Consider the following 20,406-nt stretch of genomic DNA (forward strand, 5'->3'; position numbering starts at 1 on the left):
GACATACTTGTTTGCAAAAAGTTACCAAGCGTCCATATGCCAAATACCGATGGTCCAGCTGCCAATACATTCCACGCAATTCAACAGGCCAAGCGAATTAAAATACAAACTGAACCCGAAGTTTTCACTGGCCATGACAGTGTGATTCAAAATTCTGCCAAAGTTGTGTGAATCTACTTAATTTAGTATGAGTTGTTGGATACAGTCAGGCGCCTCACATAATGCAGCCTCATGCGCATAAGAACCTCATAAACTTGAATAACACAATTGACTGATTCGATGAGATTTATTGATATTAAATGTAATGTTTAACAACCGTCACCCTACCTAAAACCTTTAGGTCACAGTCTAACAGTAACTTACAGAAAAAAGTGTCAAATTTCATCAGTTTGCAGTTTGTCTGGACTGTTACTTAATCATTCATTATTCAAACGTAATGACTCCACTAAAGGTCAAACTGTTCATGACATAGTTTTTCGAATATTGGACTCTTCCTTGTGCAACCAGGTCATCGGTCTTGTATAGAATGTACTTATAAATAGTTTTGAAGGGGCACACTTCACAGACACGGGAAAAGTAGTCAGACTTCATGTTATCTTATTATTATGAAAAAGATGTAAATAAAATACCATTTTAAGTGAATTTTTCTAAGACCATTTTAACGTTCTGAAAAAATAAAACAAAATTCGTTCGTAAAAATATTACTTTATTGGCAAAAGCTAGATAACGTTTACAATAGGTATAATGTTCGCAACCGTTCATGAAATTTAGCGTCGCGCATTCGTAGAGCATCCGCTACATACTACATGGGCTCGAAACCCGGCTACGCAAAAATATTTTAAACTTGTTCTTACTATTAAAATTAGTTAAATATATTTAAATAAAGATTTGTAAGCAATCGTATCTAATGACCTTTGAAAAAAGCCAAAATCTGACATTAATTTCCTTAAAAACGTGTATGGGAACGAGAATTTGATTTAATTATCATAGTTCGCAACTTGTTTCATATATGCCATCATTCCAATAAATACAATACATATGTTCCTACCATTTTTTGCATACTCAGTTTTGTGTTTTTAACAAAGTGAATCTCGTCGTATTTGATTTAGAGATAAAATACTGTTTCCATGTATGTATTAAATAATAGCGGATAAATAATTGTCTTGTTTCTTACAGAAAACTGTTGAGTTTTTTAGGGATGTAATATCGTTAAACTTTGTGAAGGCAAATATTTACCTTTCTATTTTGGACGGAAAGAGAGGAGGGATAAATATAGTATTTTGATATTAATCTGCAAATAAATTATTTTGCATATTACTTAAATTATTTATTTTTTTATTTGAATAAGAATTAAAAACTTCAGAACATGTGCTCCAAAATACAGCGTGAATGTAATATTTTGCTTATGTAACGAAATCGGTAAGTATACCAACAACAACAACAATATAACGACCACAACACGAAATGTTCCATTCTGTTTAAATGAAAAGATCGTAACAGTTAAATGAATTATAACAAAACACGAAAAACAAAGATATAACTTTGGGCTGAGCTTCCGAATGACAGAAAAGTAGTTCAGCCTGGTTAATAGAAAGGATGTAATGATAATGTTAATTAAAACAAGAGCATAAATAAACGTCTAGTCAATCAGAAATAACATTTACATCCGGTCATTTACTTGCTCGCAAAATATCAAGCTCTCCTGGTACAAATTTATGATTTTCCGATTGATATAAGATGGTTTGATATATTTCTCAACTTCTTGTTTCATTTATGTTAACTTATTCTAAAAACATTTCTTTATGATAGCCTTATAGATTTTTATTCAGTCAACTGTTCCTTTATTATTTACTTCAGCAGAAACTTAATTGTATCTTGCCAATAAACTTTCAACGCCTTCGGTGCTCTCGTTATTTCATGCAGGGATTACCCAGGGCATTTAAGTAACAGCGGTATCAGAGCTATTGACAACAGCACAGTACTGTTGTAAAATTCTCAAAGAACAAGGTATGCCTTTGAAATTTTATTTCATTTTTTCAACAAAAAAACAACATATTATTGTGACTTAATAAAAGGTAGTATTGCAAGATGATTTTATAGCCAAGTTTGTCAGTTGTGTTAATGCATTTGACTTTTACTGGTTTAAACAGACACCTGCATAAACAATAATTTCATCATTACAGTTGATTGTACAATAAAGTGAATACTTGATTAGACGTAAAATATAAACTTCATCAATTTGTACAGTCTAGAAAAAAAAGTACAAATTATTATATTAGAAGATCTAATCCTTCATTGTATATTGATTGCTTTTGATAAATAAGTATTGCTTAAATCAATATAATTTGTCTAATCATAATGCAGATAGCCCCAATAAAATGTATGTAGGGTTGTATTGACTGATGTGAAAAACAACATAACTTGTTCAAAGATTTTTTTCAATTTTTGAAAAATTTCTTTAGATAAATTCACTAACAAAACTACAATACTTGAAATGGGTCAAAGTAGTTATAATAACAAAGCAAACATATATATTTTAAATGTGTGCCTACCTATTGGGATCGATTAAAGAATCTTTAGAAGCAAAAGCCATTATTGAAACTGTAACGCAGTTAAAAAACTATAACTTCAAAACACGTATTTGCTAAATTATCGATGTAAAGTTTTACAAACGCTTTATAAGCGTTATGATTTCAACTGGTGATAATTGATAAATAAACAATTTAAAAACAAAAACAAAATGTTCATATGTTCATCAAGAATGTAGGTTTGCTTCTCTGAATAAACTGCATGAATTCCTGTTAGCATATATGACAATTCATTTGAAAAAAGACATTTCCCAAAGCGTGAACAAGTCCGTTTAATGCTTATCGTGCACTGGACCCCATTTCCTTTAAACAAAATCATTTTATGCATTATGAATATAAGCAAAAGGGGACTGTAAATTAGCAAACCGCATGGCATTATTGCCTTCCATGTACAAAGTATGGCACGTGAAAGCATATAAGGTCAAAACGTATGTTTTCATTTAGACCTATTTATTTAAGCCCAATTGCATCGGCAGCCTAATTCTTATTGAAACGATCTCGGGTCCGTTTGTTGGGTAGAACCAAACCTTGGTGTATTTTGGAAGATCTAAAGACCAATCCCACAGTTGGGATCAAAACGCGACTTTTCTTTATCAGCTTGTTTGTAGTTATGTCATCGGACATTCCAGCCATGGGCTGAATCAGGAGGTACCAACACATAGAAGGACCACTTGTTGTCGGCTAACCGCATTTTCAACCAACGTTGCCACCCTTGAAAAGAAAAAAAACTATATACTAATCAGTTTACATTAAGTTAATAAATTTCGTTTGAGTGAACAAAATGATATTACCGGTATATACAACGAACGAAAACACGTTCGATCATTAAATGACTTCTGTATTAAAATGACTTCTGTATACTTGTTTTCGTCATAACTATATACCAGTACATGGACCAGTCTGCCGGCGTCCATACGATGCTTTTCAGCCAGGATAAATGAACATAGTCAAAGATGGCTTCGTGTCTATTGAAATTTTCCGTTCAGCTAGCATATATTTTACACGCGTTTATAAGTATAATATCTTAGTATGAAATGTTTATTCACTGTTAAATTACTGTATTTTCTAGTACTTGTTTACTTTGGTGAATGCATATTGGATATATAAAGTGTACCTGTTGAATGCGCGCGGAATCTGTATTCCGGGCAGAAATGGAATAGCCATTAACTTCCTCATCAACGTATGGGCGGTTGCAGCAGTCATTGCATGTGAAGGTAAGGACGATATCCCCCCCCCCTCTTTGCGCTAAAAAATGTCTGCAAAGTGTTTGCAAATTTCGTCATAAATTACCTTACAAAATAAGGGAAGCTGTACATTACATATTTGATTTATAAATTGACACTAATGGACGAAACTGCTATTGTTTCATAGACAAGTATCAATTTATTTTCAAAAGCAATCAAAGTAACAATTTTTATTCTAATCGACAGGATACACTTGTTCCTGTTGTGATACACATCGTTAATTCATTAAACATTATGTTGTTTTCTTTAATTACTCCGACCCCGTCATTCATTATTTAATGAAGCCATTGTCTAGCGCACCCGCACCAATGCCAGGTTTTATGATCTTTATCAGGTTGTTAAATACATGTGATGTGTATTCGGATCAATAGATAACAAATAGGTAGATTTAAGATTATAAATGGAAGATTTAAGATTATAAATAAAAAATAATCTTACAGAAGAATTGTGTCCGTTAAATTTAACCTGACAATAAATAAAATAAAAAATGGAAAATTACAACCATGTCAACGATTTTACTATGTTAATATAAGTTAAAGCTTACATTGGAAAATTATGTATATGTCTAAAATCTTAGCTAGTCAGTTTGCATAGACACTTACCTGTATTGCATGTGCGATGTTGCCATCTATCACAGACGTCATACGTGATGCCATGCTGCAAGGAGCGGACGGCCTTCTGACAAAATAGGCACGCGTCTTCCATCACAAATTTTCGATCACAATCAATAACAATGACACTGTTTTATATTAATTTATTTACGATTAACACAAAGTAAACTCCAATTTCACATCCAATATCACAGCACGATATAGAACGAGTAGCCCAAATATAACAGAGATAGCAAAATGATTACTAATGCCAATGAACACAATCTTTACACTTTTATACGTGTGTAAAATAATTGCGTTAAAACTGCGAAACAAACGACAAAAAAGCAAAAAAGCCTGAACATATCAAACAAGTACTCCTCATTTACACCTTAAATCAAAAGCAAATATTTAACAAACGAACCGACAATCGATTCAATTAAAAACCTACACAATGACACAAATTGGTAACAGTTTGTAAAACGATAATGTTGTCTAATTAAGTTCCGTTAATCAATCATAAAATCAAAAGCAATATTTAACAAACGAACCAACAAACTAATTGAACATATCAACCAAGTACACATTAACACATTTATTCACTTATAATCCAGAGAAAATGCCAACAAACGGACCGCCAATCTATAACCGCAGTAATCAATGAAGTTTTAAAGAAAAAAGTGTATTAAAATATTGTGCAGAATAAGCCTGTTCGATTTGGGGCCGAATGGGCTTGGGGCTGAATTTTTCTGACGTTTCGGACTGGGCCGAAAAAGCCTGCTACCTACATAAATCCTGCTTCCGGTGAAATGTAAACAAAATAAAATTCGTCGTTAATTATTCCATAAAACTTTGCATTAAAGATCAACGATATTTCTAAATAAGCAATTATTCAAAAGCGTATAATATATTTGTTGGTCAGGACGGTATATATCCTTGACGGACCAGACCATGACGGCCAAATTTATTTGAAAAAGAAAACAGGCTTGTTTACAAAAATGAGTGATTTGAACTTTCGAAGTTTCACATCAAATAAGGGATTTAAAGATTGATAAAAATATTGACATTTCTTTTACACTTTTTTTTGTAGTTGTTTATGTCAATAGATGAGTTTCACTTTCCACATTTCGGCAATTATCTTGACAATATTTTTTCAATCAATCCAAAAGGATGCTTGCAATGTGCAGTTCTTACTCTTTTAACATTTATAGTGTACTGCCCTAATATCTGAAATGGACATTTGATGTGCATTATCAATAAATTATTAACAAGAGATGTGTTTGTCAGTAACACAATGCCCCCTTATATTGCGCCGCTTTGAAATAAAATTTCAATATATCATTTGGCAGGTTTAGAAATTATCTCCCTTTTAAAGCTTATTGCATACCTTGGATTGTATTTTATGACTTTTGACCTTGAAGGATGACCTTGACCTTTAACAACTCAAAATGAGCAGCTTTTTGAGATACACATGCATGCCAAATATAAAGTTGCTATCTTCAATATTGCAAAAGTTATGGCAAATGTTTAAGTTTTCGGACGGACGCACAGACTGACAGACAGACTGACAGACGGACCGACGGGCAGTTCAACTGCTATATGCCACCCTACCGGGGGCATAAAAAGTTGGATCCTAGTTTTAAGACGAGACAAGCAAACTATGTCATAATTAAGATCTTAGATGTCAAACCAATTAATGCCGTGACTCGACAATTATGACACTGGCATCATGTACCCGTAATTTGCTGGCAAGTAAACTAACATTTAAGTGTAGTTTAGTTAAGTTAATTTACCCGTAAGTTTTTTATTGGACCTCATTAAGATGTTCATCTACATAATGTGATGCAAGACACTTACAACAAGGAACATATTTTACAATTTAAAGAAATTGTTTCAAAACCCACGCAAAAGTAAATATTAAAATGTTTAAAGGAGAAAGTATTCATTTATTTGAATCATTTAAGGCAATGCATCTATTGCACAGTAAGCGTTACCCGGTATTCATGACCAGAGCCCTATTTCAAATGCAACATGTCCTCTCTAAACAATTCTTATTGAAAATCCTGCCTAAGCGGCCAATTTATAATTGTTGTAACCTGTTACTAGTTACTTCATGTAGAGGTATTAGTCACTATTGTATTAAGGTCTAGTTTAGTCTGAACTTTTAAAATAGAAGATGATATATTACCAGAGCTCCAGATAATTGTTTCAGCCGAGGGGTATTTCACTTATGAAATTTTTAATTGATGAGTAAAAATCAAAATCCGATAATTTTAAGGAGTATTTATGTACAAAGGATCACAATTAATAACAAATCGTACATGTGGTGTTAACTCGCTATAACAAGAAGTATTGTACACAATAGAGCAATCACTTTCGTTTTACACAATGTATTTAACAGTTGTTCTGTTTGTTTGCCCTTGGCTTATAAGCAGCCATTAATGGCTTTTTCCGTCTTTATTTGGCAAGCCACTTTTAAGCACACACCTTACAGCCACGATCAAAATCATCTAAGCTTGGTCCACACAACTGGTTTATTTTATGTGTATTCCGGCTGCCATTTAAAACGTGCTTGAAGAAAAAAAGTTTTTCACAAGAGATGAACTGATAGCAAACATTAAATTCTTGAAGTTGGGCGATTCGGGTTTTATCGAATGAGATCTCAAATGTTTTCACCATAAGCGTAAATCGATTCTCAACAATGCAGCGGGGAGCCCGTTGCATCAACTTCGGCCTTTATCGTGGACCAAAATGAAATGATACCGTTCTGACTGAAGAGTAAATTAGGTCGGGAACCACATTCTATACGTTGTTCAATCTCTTGCACGACGGATACATTACATTCACCTCTGTGTTGGGCTCAGAACGGACTATTGTTATGAAAGCGTCTCATTCATGTCATGATCATTCCAAGCGTTCATCATTGAGGTTACAGTATACTAAACAATCTCTGGCACGACGGTTACATTGCATTCATACCATGATATCTTATATCCGTCTTTATTCATTATTATAAAATTGATATGTTTTTTTGATGTTAAGAAACCAACATACATACACACGTCGAAGCAATTCCTAACGTCACTCAATAAAAATTATGTTCAATTGTTTACATTTGTGAAGTGCGTGGAATGATTCCATCTGCGTAAATGGGCAATTAAATAGTTCCAAAGAGTTGCATTAAAAATCGCACGATTTTGCACGATTTATCGAACATTTAAAAGTCATAGTTCTTAATTTAATGCATGCGATCTTAAATATCCAATCAAATATATATTGAATGCGTTTGTTCGGTTTTACCTATTTTATAGGCAAAATGGCAAGCTGAGCATTTCGCAGAGTTGTATGTGAGAGCAAGGAACGACAACTCTGCGTGGAGATTGACACAGATCGGTGTCGCGAAATATATGTCCGGATCCGGAACGCGAGTTTCCGGACTGAACGAGGGAAAATACTGCATAATAAATCCGTTCCCCTTGACTTTCGTCCGGATCGCGAGTTTTCCGGACTATCGAATTCCGGATAAACGCGGGTTCACTGTACACCCTCAGGCTAGAAGGACATCGGCCAATAGTCAACATTTAATAATATACTTCAATACATATTTTCTGGGCTTATCTCAATTTTTATTGGCTTTTGCATAGTCTAAGAGGAGTGTTGAGATTTTGATTGACAGATAAGGATCTTAGACAAGGCATTTCAGCCCCTCCCTCTGTGACTCCTCAGCTTAGACAAAGGAAACATGACAATTAACTAAAATTCATGTATAAAAATAAGAGTCAAAATAATACAAAACAACAAATAGCATATTCATGTTCCTCTAACAAAATTCTTCATTTTGAGTATTAACATGACATATATTGGTTATCAGATGACAGACTTCTGTCATTAATTAGTTACTGGCAGTTGAGACATTAAACATCATCTAAACACTACTCAGAAAGAAATGAATTACAGCATGTACACAAACAAAGTATATACACATGTAAATGCAAAATAATGACACCCTATAGTGAAAAAGATGCATGAAAATGATCAGCATTATGTCTCCTTTATGGATGGTCATTATCTACTGCACTAAATATGTACAGGGTAAGCCAGTGCATTTTACTGGAGTCAAGGTTGCCATGGAAACAGTTTCATAGCACAGTATTCTGCTGAGATTATTGATTTTCCCAATCCAATTGATCTTAGATGTTCAAGCAATACACCAAAACACAGTAGGGTAACTTGGCTTATCAGTAAAGATCAAAGGTAAGACTCTAAAGTGCATTAGTGCATGTACAGTTATTTTATGACATAGAAACAATAGGTTTATTAAATTGCATGCAAACTACTGTCTTTATGTACACCACATTATATGGAGGAAGTACCAGGTTTATACTCGGTTAACTATTAGAAAGTATGAAAAGGTTATCTTTGTTTAACAAAATGGCTTATCATAACTAGACTGTTTACATGTTTTCAATATATACATATAGAGAAAACTGCCACACCCCTTGGCGGCCATGTTTTTCCACCCATCATGACCATTTTTGAACTTATCCGAAATATCTATAAAATCAATGTTTAGAAAAACATTAATGATGATTTGGCAAAAAATTTGAATTCTAGAGTGTTCACAAGCTTTTACTATATAAATATAAGGAAAATGACCCTCCACCCTGGCGGCCATGTTTTTTGTACCGATGCGAACCATTTTTGAACTCAACCGTTATATCCAGAAAACACATGTTCTGACCAAATTTCATGAAGATTGGACCAAAAATGAGACTTCTAGTGTTCACATATTTTCACTATATACATAAAGAGAAAACTGCCCCGCCACCTGGCGGCCATATTTTTTCACCGATATGGACCATTTTCGAACTCGTCCGAGATATCAATGAAACCAATGTTTTCACCAAGTTTCATGATGATTGGGCAAAAATTGTGACTTCTAGAGTATTCGCAAGGTTTCTCTATGGCCATATAAGAAATACTGCCCCACCCCCTGGCGGCAATGTTTTCAAGGGACCGGAACCATTTTTGAACTCAACCAACAAATCATTAAGACAAACATTTTGATAAAGTTACATGAAGAGTTGGCATCAAATGTGACTTCAACAGTGTTCACAAGGTTTTCTTTTTTTTACCAAGTTTTTGACCCAGCATGACCCAGTTTCGAACTCTGTCGATGTATCAATGAGACAAATGTTCTGACCAAGTTTCATGAAGATTGGACAATAAATGTGGCCTCTGGAGTTGTCACAACTCAAAATGTTGACGCCGAACGACGCACAAAAGGCGATCACAAAAGCTCACCATGTGCTCAGGTGAGCTAAAAAGTTTCAGATTTTCAAAATTTCGTTGTAGTTATATTTTCAAGGAAACAGTAATATTGAACAATAACTATGCTCGATTTATCCATTATGTGCATCTTTTAACAATTTAAAAACCTGAAAATTATTACAAATGTTGAACAATTTAATAATTGGGAGAGTTCTGTTGTTATCCTTATATTTTGTAACATTACGAGGACTGATTTTGTAAAGTTTAAAATACACCGGACACGATAAAAGAATGGATGACGGAATGGTCTAAGCGTAGAATTTTAACTCCAAGGGTGAGTGGTTCGAGCCCAGTAAAGGGTTATCTTTATTTCTTGCTTTCATTTTCTTCTTTTTTTTACTAAAGAAATTTAGTTCCAATATTTACCTTTATCAATGTAAAGCGTTTACATGCCAAAATCTGTGAACAGAACCATCTTAAATAAAGACACAGTAAGAATAATGTGAATTTTATTATCGTATTAATGACATATTTTCCCTTCATCATGAAGTTCAGGAAACAAACATATACTTGTAATTGTTTTATACATAGCCTGATTGAAGCAATTCATATTGAAAAGAAATAGCCATCAGTATGATAGCATTCATATTCTTTTAACAAAAATGGAACCGCATCAAATTGTCAAAATATTTAATTTTATACTGTCTGTAAAGTTTATTTCAAAATACATACGGCTTTAAGCCTTGGTATGTGATTCTAGCACTGTTATCAATATAAACAGTTAATGCACATAACTTGAGTTACCGTTATATTTTTACTATTTTACAGTGTACACTATGTTTCACTGTCACCATATAAAAATACCTGACCGACACCAATCACTTTCGGACTTGGCAAATATATAATTCAAACAGGTTATCACAATGTCGATTTCAATCAATTAGGAAAAATCTTTAAAAAAAGGTTGAGGAAAACACAACGATAAACTGGTCACATACCAATCTTCGTGACTTGCAGTTTAAGAGAATATTTTGAAAGTTTTCACTTTTATACTGTACAGGAAACCAGTTACCACACAGTGGAGCCAATTTTAAATCAGGGCACTATTTGTACAAACATGGAAGAAAACAACCATGCCATGTATCATGCTAACTACCGAACCCTAGGGGTTACAGTGATTGTTTCACTTTGACTACAAATATGGAACAGCGGTTACAACCAGTAGGTGCCAGTTTTGAATAAACTTAGTATAGAAGCTCAATTTATGTGAGATGTCAAATACCAAAACTCTGGGCATTGTAGTTCCAGAGAGAAAGTTTTTCACTATACACGTACAGTGCAAACAAAATAGATGCAGGACAACGCAAGTTTTTACCATAGGGGCATGATTTAAACAAACTTGGTAGAGGAAAATTATATAATTTTACTTTCAAATGTTACACCTTCATGGCTTGTCGTTTAAGAGAAGATTGTTTAGTTAACTTATTATACAAGTATATATTAATCACAAGAAACCAAGACGTGTTCCTTGCAAAATATTAAAGCCCTAACACTACTTTTATCAGAGATTTGTGACATTTTCCTGGGCGGGTCCTGCTGTAGATATTTCTTCAATTATGAATCCTCATGTGCTTTTACAGGTAACCACTTGTGTTAGATGCAAAACAACACCACTCATACTTGTACAGCCTTTCTTCTGAACGTATTCTCAAGTGTGTCATCAAGGTACCACTCTTCTAACATGCATAAACACAACTCACACTTGTTTCTCTCTTGAATGTATCATCAAGTGTCTTTTCAAGTGACTACTATGTTTAAATGAAAAGCCACACACATCACATTTGAATGGTCTCTCTCCTGTATGTATCCTCATGTGTGTCGTCAAGGTACCACTATGTTTACATGAAAAGCCACACACCTCACAATTGTACGGTCTCTCTCCTGTATGTATCCTCATGTGTGTCTTCAAGCTACCACTAAGGTCACATTCATAACCACACTCATCACACTTGTACAGTCTCTTTCCTGAATGAATCTTCAAATGTCTCTTCCAGTCAGAATCTTGTTTAAATTCGTAACCACATACTTCACACGTGCACCGTCTCTCTCCGGTATGTATCCTCATGTGTGTCTTCAAGTCATCACTCCAATTAAATGCACTACCGCACAACTGACACGTGTACAGTCTCTCTCCTGTATGTATCCTCATGTGTATCTTCAAGTAATCTCTCCGGTTACATGCATAATCACACACCTCACACTTGTACGGTCTCTCTCCCGTATGTATCCTAATGTGTCTCTCCAAGTCACCACTTTCGTAAAAAGCATACGCACACACCTCACACTTGTAAAGTCTTTCTCCTGTGTGTATCTTCATGTGTCTTTCCAAGTTACATTTCTCTTTACATGCAAAACCACACACCTCACACTTGTACGGTCTCTCTCCTGTATGTCTCATCATATGTCTCTTCAAGCTACCGCTCTGGTTACATGCATAACCACACACATCACACTTATACGGTCTCTCTCCTGTATGTAGCCTCATGTGTGTCTTCAAGTGGCTACTCTTGTAACATGCATAAGAACACACCTCACACTTATAAAGTCTGTCTCCGGTATTCACCGTCTTGTGTCCTTTCAAGTAACCACTGTTTTTACTGTCATTGTCTGTGATAATGCCAAGTTCTCTGGCAAATTCATCTCCGTACTGAACCAGCAATTCCTCATCTGTATCAATAAAAATAATTACAAAGTCATTTATAAAATGTTCAAATATGTATGTTGTTTCAATAAACACTGAATGTATTAAGTAGAACTCTGTGAATTAGGCAGCACATTTATTTGTGGAAAAAATGTGCATATGTGTTAATTTTATTACATAAAATTATCAGTTTCTTTATTTTTTCCACATACTAGTATTCTAGTTTTGATTCTAAGACTGAAATAAAGCACAAGTTTTGAGTGATGGTAACATTTCAGATTATGTTCTTCTTGCTATTTGTAAATTTTGAAGAATTTAAACAGAATGTTGGAATAGAAAGGTAAGGCGCAAAAAGACAAAATTATTTATTCTTGTGCTCGCACTTCCTATGACATGTCCTTATACCCAACACGACATAGTAAGAAGCTGGTTTCTCAATTACTTGAATTACCTTACATTCTGTGTTGTGTTTAAATTGCCGTTCAGAAGGTCTTTCTATGCCTGAGGCTGCATTATTTGCAAACATGTAGTGTGTCTCAAACAGCACTCATACTTGAGAATAAGTTTGATTTATAGTTGTAATGACCTACTATTTATGTAATATTCTAATGTATTATATATTTGTGTGGCCAGTGCTGTGGAGACAATAAGTTTACCCGGAGAAAACCACATGTCTCCTGTATGGGACAACCATGCAAACTCATATGCGCTGGTGTCGGGCATTGAAGCCATATGTCAATGCGAGTAGGCTCTAATAAACAAGAGGGCCATGATGGCCCTGCATCGCTCCACTGTTTTTTCTTTGCGAAAAAAACCTGTAATGCGCATGGGTTGAAATGTACTCAAGCATGTGACTTTCTCTTTCTATCCCTCGTCCCACTGGGCGCTTAAAGTTGGAAGGATGAGAATTTTTATATATGGAAAAAGTTACTACGGTGTTAACTCAACAGACAAGAAAGCCTGGGAATTGTTGCACAGGTCCTTTGCTTATAACGTAGGTACATTTATCTCTCCAAAAGATATTGTCGTGCTTTCTATTTCACATATTTTTAGATGCTGAAGATCAAATCTACGCATTTGATTTGAAACAGATTCACAAGACCCATAGGAATCAAAATTCCTTAACCCTTTACCAAACAACACATTTTGGACTTTCCCAATTTGAAAGAGGTTGCAGACGTCAATTTAATTATAATGGAATATGAAGGAAATGATCAGGTAGGGTAGAAATAATTGTGATAAAAGGAGAAATTGCTCATCAACCCACACATCCCTAAGACCAACAAGCCTGAAAATATTATGATAATCTAAAGATTATTTCTTTATATTTATAAATGTATTTAATTAAGTAATACATTTGACTTCTAAGATCAATTCATAACTTATATTAAGAAAATTATAAATGGTCAGAAATATATATGGATTGTTGAGCAATTGACAATCATTTCAACAATTCATGATCAGTCACGATTCACAAATGGAACAATGAATCATAAGTTATTAAAAAGCAGCATATACGATAGTTAAGAACATTGCACTTCATTAATTTCAACACCTTCTCTTCGATACAAAGTTTGAGTTTACCGTGCAGTATCATATATTGACTTTCCTTGAAATAATTATGTTCATGGAAGCTGTGTTTTTAAAATCAATAATATATTATTAAACTGGTTTTAACACTATAAAAAAGACATGAAATTAACATGTCATCCAAAATATTTTCATCCTGATATATGGTCACTTTCGACATATTTAAATAAAACCCGACTTTTTTCAGTTTATAAGAAAAACATTCATAACACATGTTCTTACTTCAATGCCTTTGTAAGCAGTCACCATCTGATCTAAAATGGCACTAAATGACAGGGTTTTTTCTCATGTTTACAAGATGTTGATGTTGTTGTTGGTCACAGCCAAACGGCAGTAATCTCCAATGGTAAATGTCATTTGTTCAGTTTTGTGACCCCCGGGGCCGGGTCAAATTTGAGACCAGGGGAATAATTTGAACAAATTTGGTATTGGACTATAAGATATCACTACATACCAAATTGAGTAGCCCTAGGCTCTATAATTAAGAACAAGAAAATTTTTAAAGTTTGCACAAAAAAGGCATTATTTAAGCATATGTTCATTTTTGTGACCCCTGGGGCAAGGTCAAATTTGTTCCTAGGGGCATACTTTGAACAAACTAAGTAGAGAACTATTAGATGTCACTACCTACCGAATTTGGTAGAAATAGGCCCAATGGTTATGGACAAGAAGATTTTTATAGTTTGCACAAAATGGGCCCGATATAAGCATATGTTCAATTTTGTGACCCCTGGGGAACAGTCAAATTTGATCCCAGGGGCTTAATTTGAACAAACTTGGTAGAGGACTATAAGATGTCATTACATACCAAATTTGGTAGCCCTATGCCATACGGTTATGGACAAGAAGATTTTTATAGTTTGCACATAATAGGCCTTATATAAGCAAATTTTTGATTTTTTGAACCCCCAGGACAGGGTCAAATTTGACCCCAGGGGCATAATTTGAACAAACTTGGTAGAGGACTATTAGATGTCACTACATACCAAATTTGGTAGCCCTAGGCCCAATGGTTATGGACGAGAAGATTTTTAAAGTTTTCACAAAATAGGCCTTATAGAAGCAAATTTTTAATTTTTTGACCCCCCGGGGCAGGGTCAAATTTGACCCCAGGGGCATAATTTGAACAAACTTGGTAGAGGACTATAAGATGTCACTACATACCAAATTTGGTAGCCCTTGGCCCAATGGTTATGGACAAGAAGATTTTTATAGTTTGCACAAAATGGGCCCGATATAAGCATATGTTCAATTTTGTGACCCCTGGGGAACGGTCAAATTTGATTCCAGGGGCTTAATTTGAACAAACTTGGTAGAGGACTATAAGATGTCACTACATACCAAATTTGGTAGCCCTATGCCATACGGTTATGGACAAGAAGATTTTTAAAGTTTGCACATAATAGGCCTTATATAAGCAAATTTTTGATTTTTTGACCCCCCAGGGCAGGGTCAAATTTGACCCCAGGGGCATAATTTGAACAAACTTGGTAGAGGACTATTAGATGTCACTACATACCAAATTTGGTAGCCCTAGGCCCAATGGTTATGGACAAGAAGATTTTTAAAGTTTGCACAAAATAGGCCTTATATAAGCAAATTTTCAATTTTTTAACCCCCCGGGGCAGGGTCAAATTTAACCCCAGGGGCATAATTTGAACAAACTTGGTAGAGGACTATAAGATGTCACTACATGGCAAATTTGGTAGCCCTAGACCCAATGATAATGGACAAGAAGATTTTTAAAGTTTGCAGAAAATAGGCCTTTCATAAGCAAATTTTCAATTTTTTAACCCCCCGGGGCAGGGTCAAATTTGACCCCAGGGGCATAATTTGAACAAACTTGGTAAAGGACAATAAGATGTCACTAAATACCAAATTTGGTAGCCCTATGCCATACGGTTATGGACAAGAAGATTTATAAAGTTTGCACAAAATAGGCCTTATATAAGCAAATTTTCAATTTTTTGACCCCCCGGGGCAGGGTCAAATTTGATCCCCCGGGGCATAATTTGAACAAACTTGGTAGAGGACTATAAGATGTCAATACATACCAAATTTGGTAGCCCTAGGCCTAATGGTTATGGACAAGAAGATTTATAAAGTTTGCACAAAATAGGCCTTATATAAGCAAATTTTCAATTTTTTGAATCCCCGGGGCAGGGTCAAATTTGACCCCAGGGACATAATTTGAACAATCTTGTTAGAGGACAATAAGATGTCAATACATACCAAATTTGGTAGCCCTAGGCCTAATGGTTATGGACGAGAAGATTTATAAAGTTTGCACAAAATAGGCCTTATATAAGCAAATTTTCAATTTTTTGAATCCCCGGGGCAGGGTCAAATTTGACCCCAGGGGCATAATTTGAACAAATTTGAAAGAGGTTCACCACAGGAACATTCCTGAGAAATTTCATCAGATTTGGACCAGTAGTTTAGGAGAAGAAGATGTTTAAAGAAAAAGTTAACGCACGCACGGACGCAAGCACGCACACAGGACGGACACAGGACCATGACATAAGCCCCGCTGGCCTTTGGCCAGTGGAGCTAAAAACAAGAAATGTGTTTGTCAGAAACACTATGTCCCCTTCTGCACCGCTTTGACTTTTTTTTACCTTTGACCTTGAATGTTAAAAATGTTAAATGTTAAAGTTTGACCTTGAATGTTAAAAATGTTAAATGTTAAAGTTTGCGCAAACCAACCAACAGACCAACAGACAAACCAACCAACCAACAGACAGGGCAAAAACAATATGTCTCCCACTATAGTGGTGGGGGACATAAAAACACATTTAAAAATCATATCTTTAGAAAGATTACATGCTTAAATACCTGGTGAGACTGGCTTCAATGTGCAGTAATATATGCCTCCTTTGTATTGCAATGCTTCAAGGTTCTGATCTGCCGTCGTTAATGCACAGTTCACGTATCTCATCCAGTTAGAGGTGGCCTTGTTGTGGGCATCTATAAAGTGGCTCGCTTTGCCATCCTTATAGATCTGAATTGCACAGAATCTAATCTTACTATAAACAACCAGCAGGTAGACAAGTTTGATAAACAAGAAATCGTGATACATACTATAGTTGTGATTAAAAGTAACGTTCAATTGTTAGACCAGAATACCAAAAAATGCATGTATAAAGCAAACAGCGGCAATTGTAATACAGAATTTTCTAGATCACAACCAAACTTACATTGTTCTCAATTTTCAAATTTAATTCATATCTGATATAAAGTAGAACGGTACTTAACTTCCTTGAATGACACACTAATTTTAAGCAAGGGCTGTATGTAAAACATGCATGCCCCCCATATGGGCTGTCAGTTGTAGTGGAAGCCATTGTGTGAATACGTTTTTTGTCACTGTGCCTTGACCTTTGACCTAGTGACCTAAAAATCAATAGGGGTCATCTGCCAGTCATGATAAATTGATCCAATTTAGCTGGATGGAAGAATCCACTAGGCATAAATGGGTTAAAATTTTAGGAAAGAAAAATACAATGATATTTGACCTTTGACCTTGAAGGATGACCTTGACCTTCATTTTTCACCACTCAAAATGTGCTGCTCAGTGAGATACACATGCATGCCAAATATGAAGTTGCTAACTTCAATATTTCAAACGGTATCAAACTTTAACCAAGGTTAAAGTTTTTGATATTTTAACTAAGGTTTAAGTTTTTGATACTTTAACCAAGGTTAAAGTTTTTGGACACACACATACAATGAATGAAATATGGGCTGTCAATTGTAGTGGCAGCCATTGTGTGAATACGTATTTTGTCACTGTAACCTTGACCTTTGACCTAGGGACCTGAAAATCAATAGGGGTCATCTGCCAGTCATTATCAATGTACCTATGAAGTTTCATGATCCTAGGCCTAATTATTTTTGAGTTATCATCCGGAAACCATTTTACTGTTTCGAGTCACTGTGACCTTGACCTTTGACTTAGTGACCTGAAAATCAATAGGGGTCATCTGCCAGTCATGATCAATGTACCTATGAAGTTTCATGATCCTAGGCCTAATTATTTTTGAGTTATCATCCGGAAACCATTTAACTGTTTCGAGTCACTGTGACCTTGACCTTTGACCTAGTGACCTGAAAATCAATAGGGGTCATCTGCCAGTCATGATCAATGTACCTATGAAGTTTCATGATCCTAGGCCTAATTATTTTTGAGTTATCATCTGGAAACCATTTTACTGTTTCGAGTCACTGTGACCTTGACCTTTGACCTAGTTACCTGAAAATCAATAGGGGTCATCTGCCAGTCATGATCAATGTACCTATGAAGTTTCATGATCCTAAGCGTAAGCATTCTTGAGTTATCATCCGGAAACCATTTTACCATTTCGAGTCACTGTGACCTTGACCTTTGACCTGAAAATCAATAGGGGTCATCTGCCAGTCATGATCAATGTACCTGTGAAGTTTCATGATCCTAAGCCTAAGCGTTCTTGAGTCATCATCCGTAAACCATCTGGTGGACGGACCGACCGACCGACGGAGCGACCGACATGTGCAAAACAATATACCCCCTCTTTTTCGAAGGGGGACATAATAATTACTGAATCAGTTTCAAAAGATGTGCGAAATCTATACATGCCAGCATGATTATATAGAGGACATAATAGTTAAATCAACTAGAAATGTGTTACGGACACTGATTCCCATACAACATATGTTTGGTCACGGTCCGATCAATTATGAATTCTACAGCAGAAAAAAAGGTCATTATTCAGCCAAAATGGTCGCATTTGAAATGACTTTCTTAACAATCATCTACACACGAAGGACAATCAGCTCTAACAGTCTTAGCAAAGTCTGACAAGCACTTAAAGGGATTTTGAACTCTAGTTTGGGACTATGTATCCGAGGGCGAGAAAAACCAGATGAAGTGCCCTTACCCTTCCAAAATTTTCCCACCAAAAGTTCCTTGCCTTCTAAGTATCTCCAGAAAAGATAACTCAACTCTGAAAACTTGAGCTAGTTCAACCCAGCGATTAAAAAGAGTTGTAAACATAAACTGTTTGTACTACATGTCTATATTTCATAGTCGTAAAAAAGACAAAGAGTCATCATTATGAAAAACTTGCTGCAGCTATAGTTCCTAGCAATCATATATGCATTAAGGTAATTAATATAAGAAAGTTTAAGGGAGATCCACCTTTTAGTAAGAGACGTATTGAAAGAGATACGAAGGACCATCATTCTGCAAAAAAATCCTCGAAGTCCAATTTCCCTTTGTTTGCAATCATAAACCCATTACGTATATTAAACTTTTAAAAGCGTGTGCGAGTACCTACCAGCAGTTAAATAGTAGTGAAAATTACGAGCTTTTGGGTAAAAACACATGCTGAGGGACAGACAGACAAGATCCATATTTAATGCCTCAGACTCTGTAGTTGCATAATACACATTAAAGGGACTGTTAACCACGAACGACGAAAAACTAATAGTTCTAAAATACCGTATTGTTTTTTTACAAATGTTTGTTTATATTGATTAAAATATCACGACTAGTATATTACATTACTTGAAAAAAGTAAATATTTTCAGTATTTTGGTAATAAAATTTCGGGATGTGAAATCGAAAGTACATCGCGAAAATAGGTGACATAAAGATATACACACTATAAATAACGCAAGAAGGTTTATCATTATACATGTATATATAAAATATATACAATTCACTACGCATGCACAAATTGCATTCCTGGGTTTACCACGCGACGATGATCAATCTACTGGCGTTATTGACAGCGAACTGGTAGTTACGGTAGACATACCCAGTAAAATTTATTACCAAATATACTGAAAATATTAAACTTTTTTCAAGTAATGTAATATACCAGTCGTGAAATTTTAATCAATATAAACTAATAAATGTAAAAAATACAGTATTTTACAACTTTTCTTTTCTTCGTGTCGTGGTTGACAGTCCCTTTAAATCCCCTGTATAGACTGCTACATGTAGATACATGTAGATAACATATTTGTTGCAAATGCAGCTCTTTATTTTAAACCTTTTAGAATATGTAAACCTGCTCTTACATTTCAAACTAAAAATAAGTAAAATGCATTAAGCTAAGCATCACTTTGAAGTAAACATCACCTGCCAGCAATATCCTGACTTATTGTTGTCAGTGGCAACATCGCCCCCATACGGTCCAAACATGATCCTGGAATCCAGCCCCACCTTTGAAAACACTCCAAGTCCAGCTCCAGCTATTTTAGACATTTTAATTTCAAGGCAATCTGGCAAGCTATTGTCAGCTTTAAGAGGGCATACTTCCGGTACCTGCAGTTTATATTAAGGTATATCAAAATTAACTGGAAAAAAATCTTATTAATAAGAATAAGAAGGGCATATTTAAGGACTTTTTTCACAAATTATTTTATATTCATTGCCG

At 35.0% G+C, this 20,406-nt stretch overlaps 1 protein-coding gene across 1 annotated transcript in view; it reads right to left on the reverse strand.

Moving 5' to 3' along the window:
- Positions 1 to 10,189: 10,189 nt before the first annotated feature.
- Positions 10,190 to 20,406, reverse strand: part of LOC127835721 (uncharacterized) — a 54,289-nt gene continuing 44,072 nt past the window's right edge. The window contains exons 16-18 of the mRNA XM_052362158.1: positions 20,109 to 20,294; positions 16,820 to 16,985; positions 10,190 to 12,420 (exon numbers count right to left, since the gene is read on the reverse strand). Coding sequence (XP_052218118.1) covers positions 11,450 to 12,420; positions 16,820 to 16,985; positions 20,109 to 20,294 — 1,323 coding nt within the window. The 3' untranslated portion in view covers positions 10,190 to 11,449. The remainder of the gene's footprint in view (positions 12,421 to 16,819; positions 16,986 to 20,108; positions 20,295 to 20,406) is intronic.

Source organism: Dreissena polymorpha, chromosome 6, assembly GCF_020536995.1.
Source record: "Dreissena polymorpha isolate Duluth1 chromosome 6, UMN_Dpol_1.0, whole genome shotgun sequence".
NCBI classification, from domain to species: Eukaryota; Metazoa; Mollusca; class Bivalvia; order Myida; family Dreissenidae; genus Dreissena; species Dreissena polymorpha.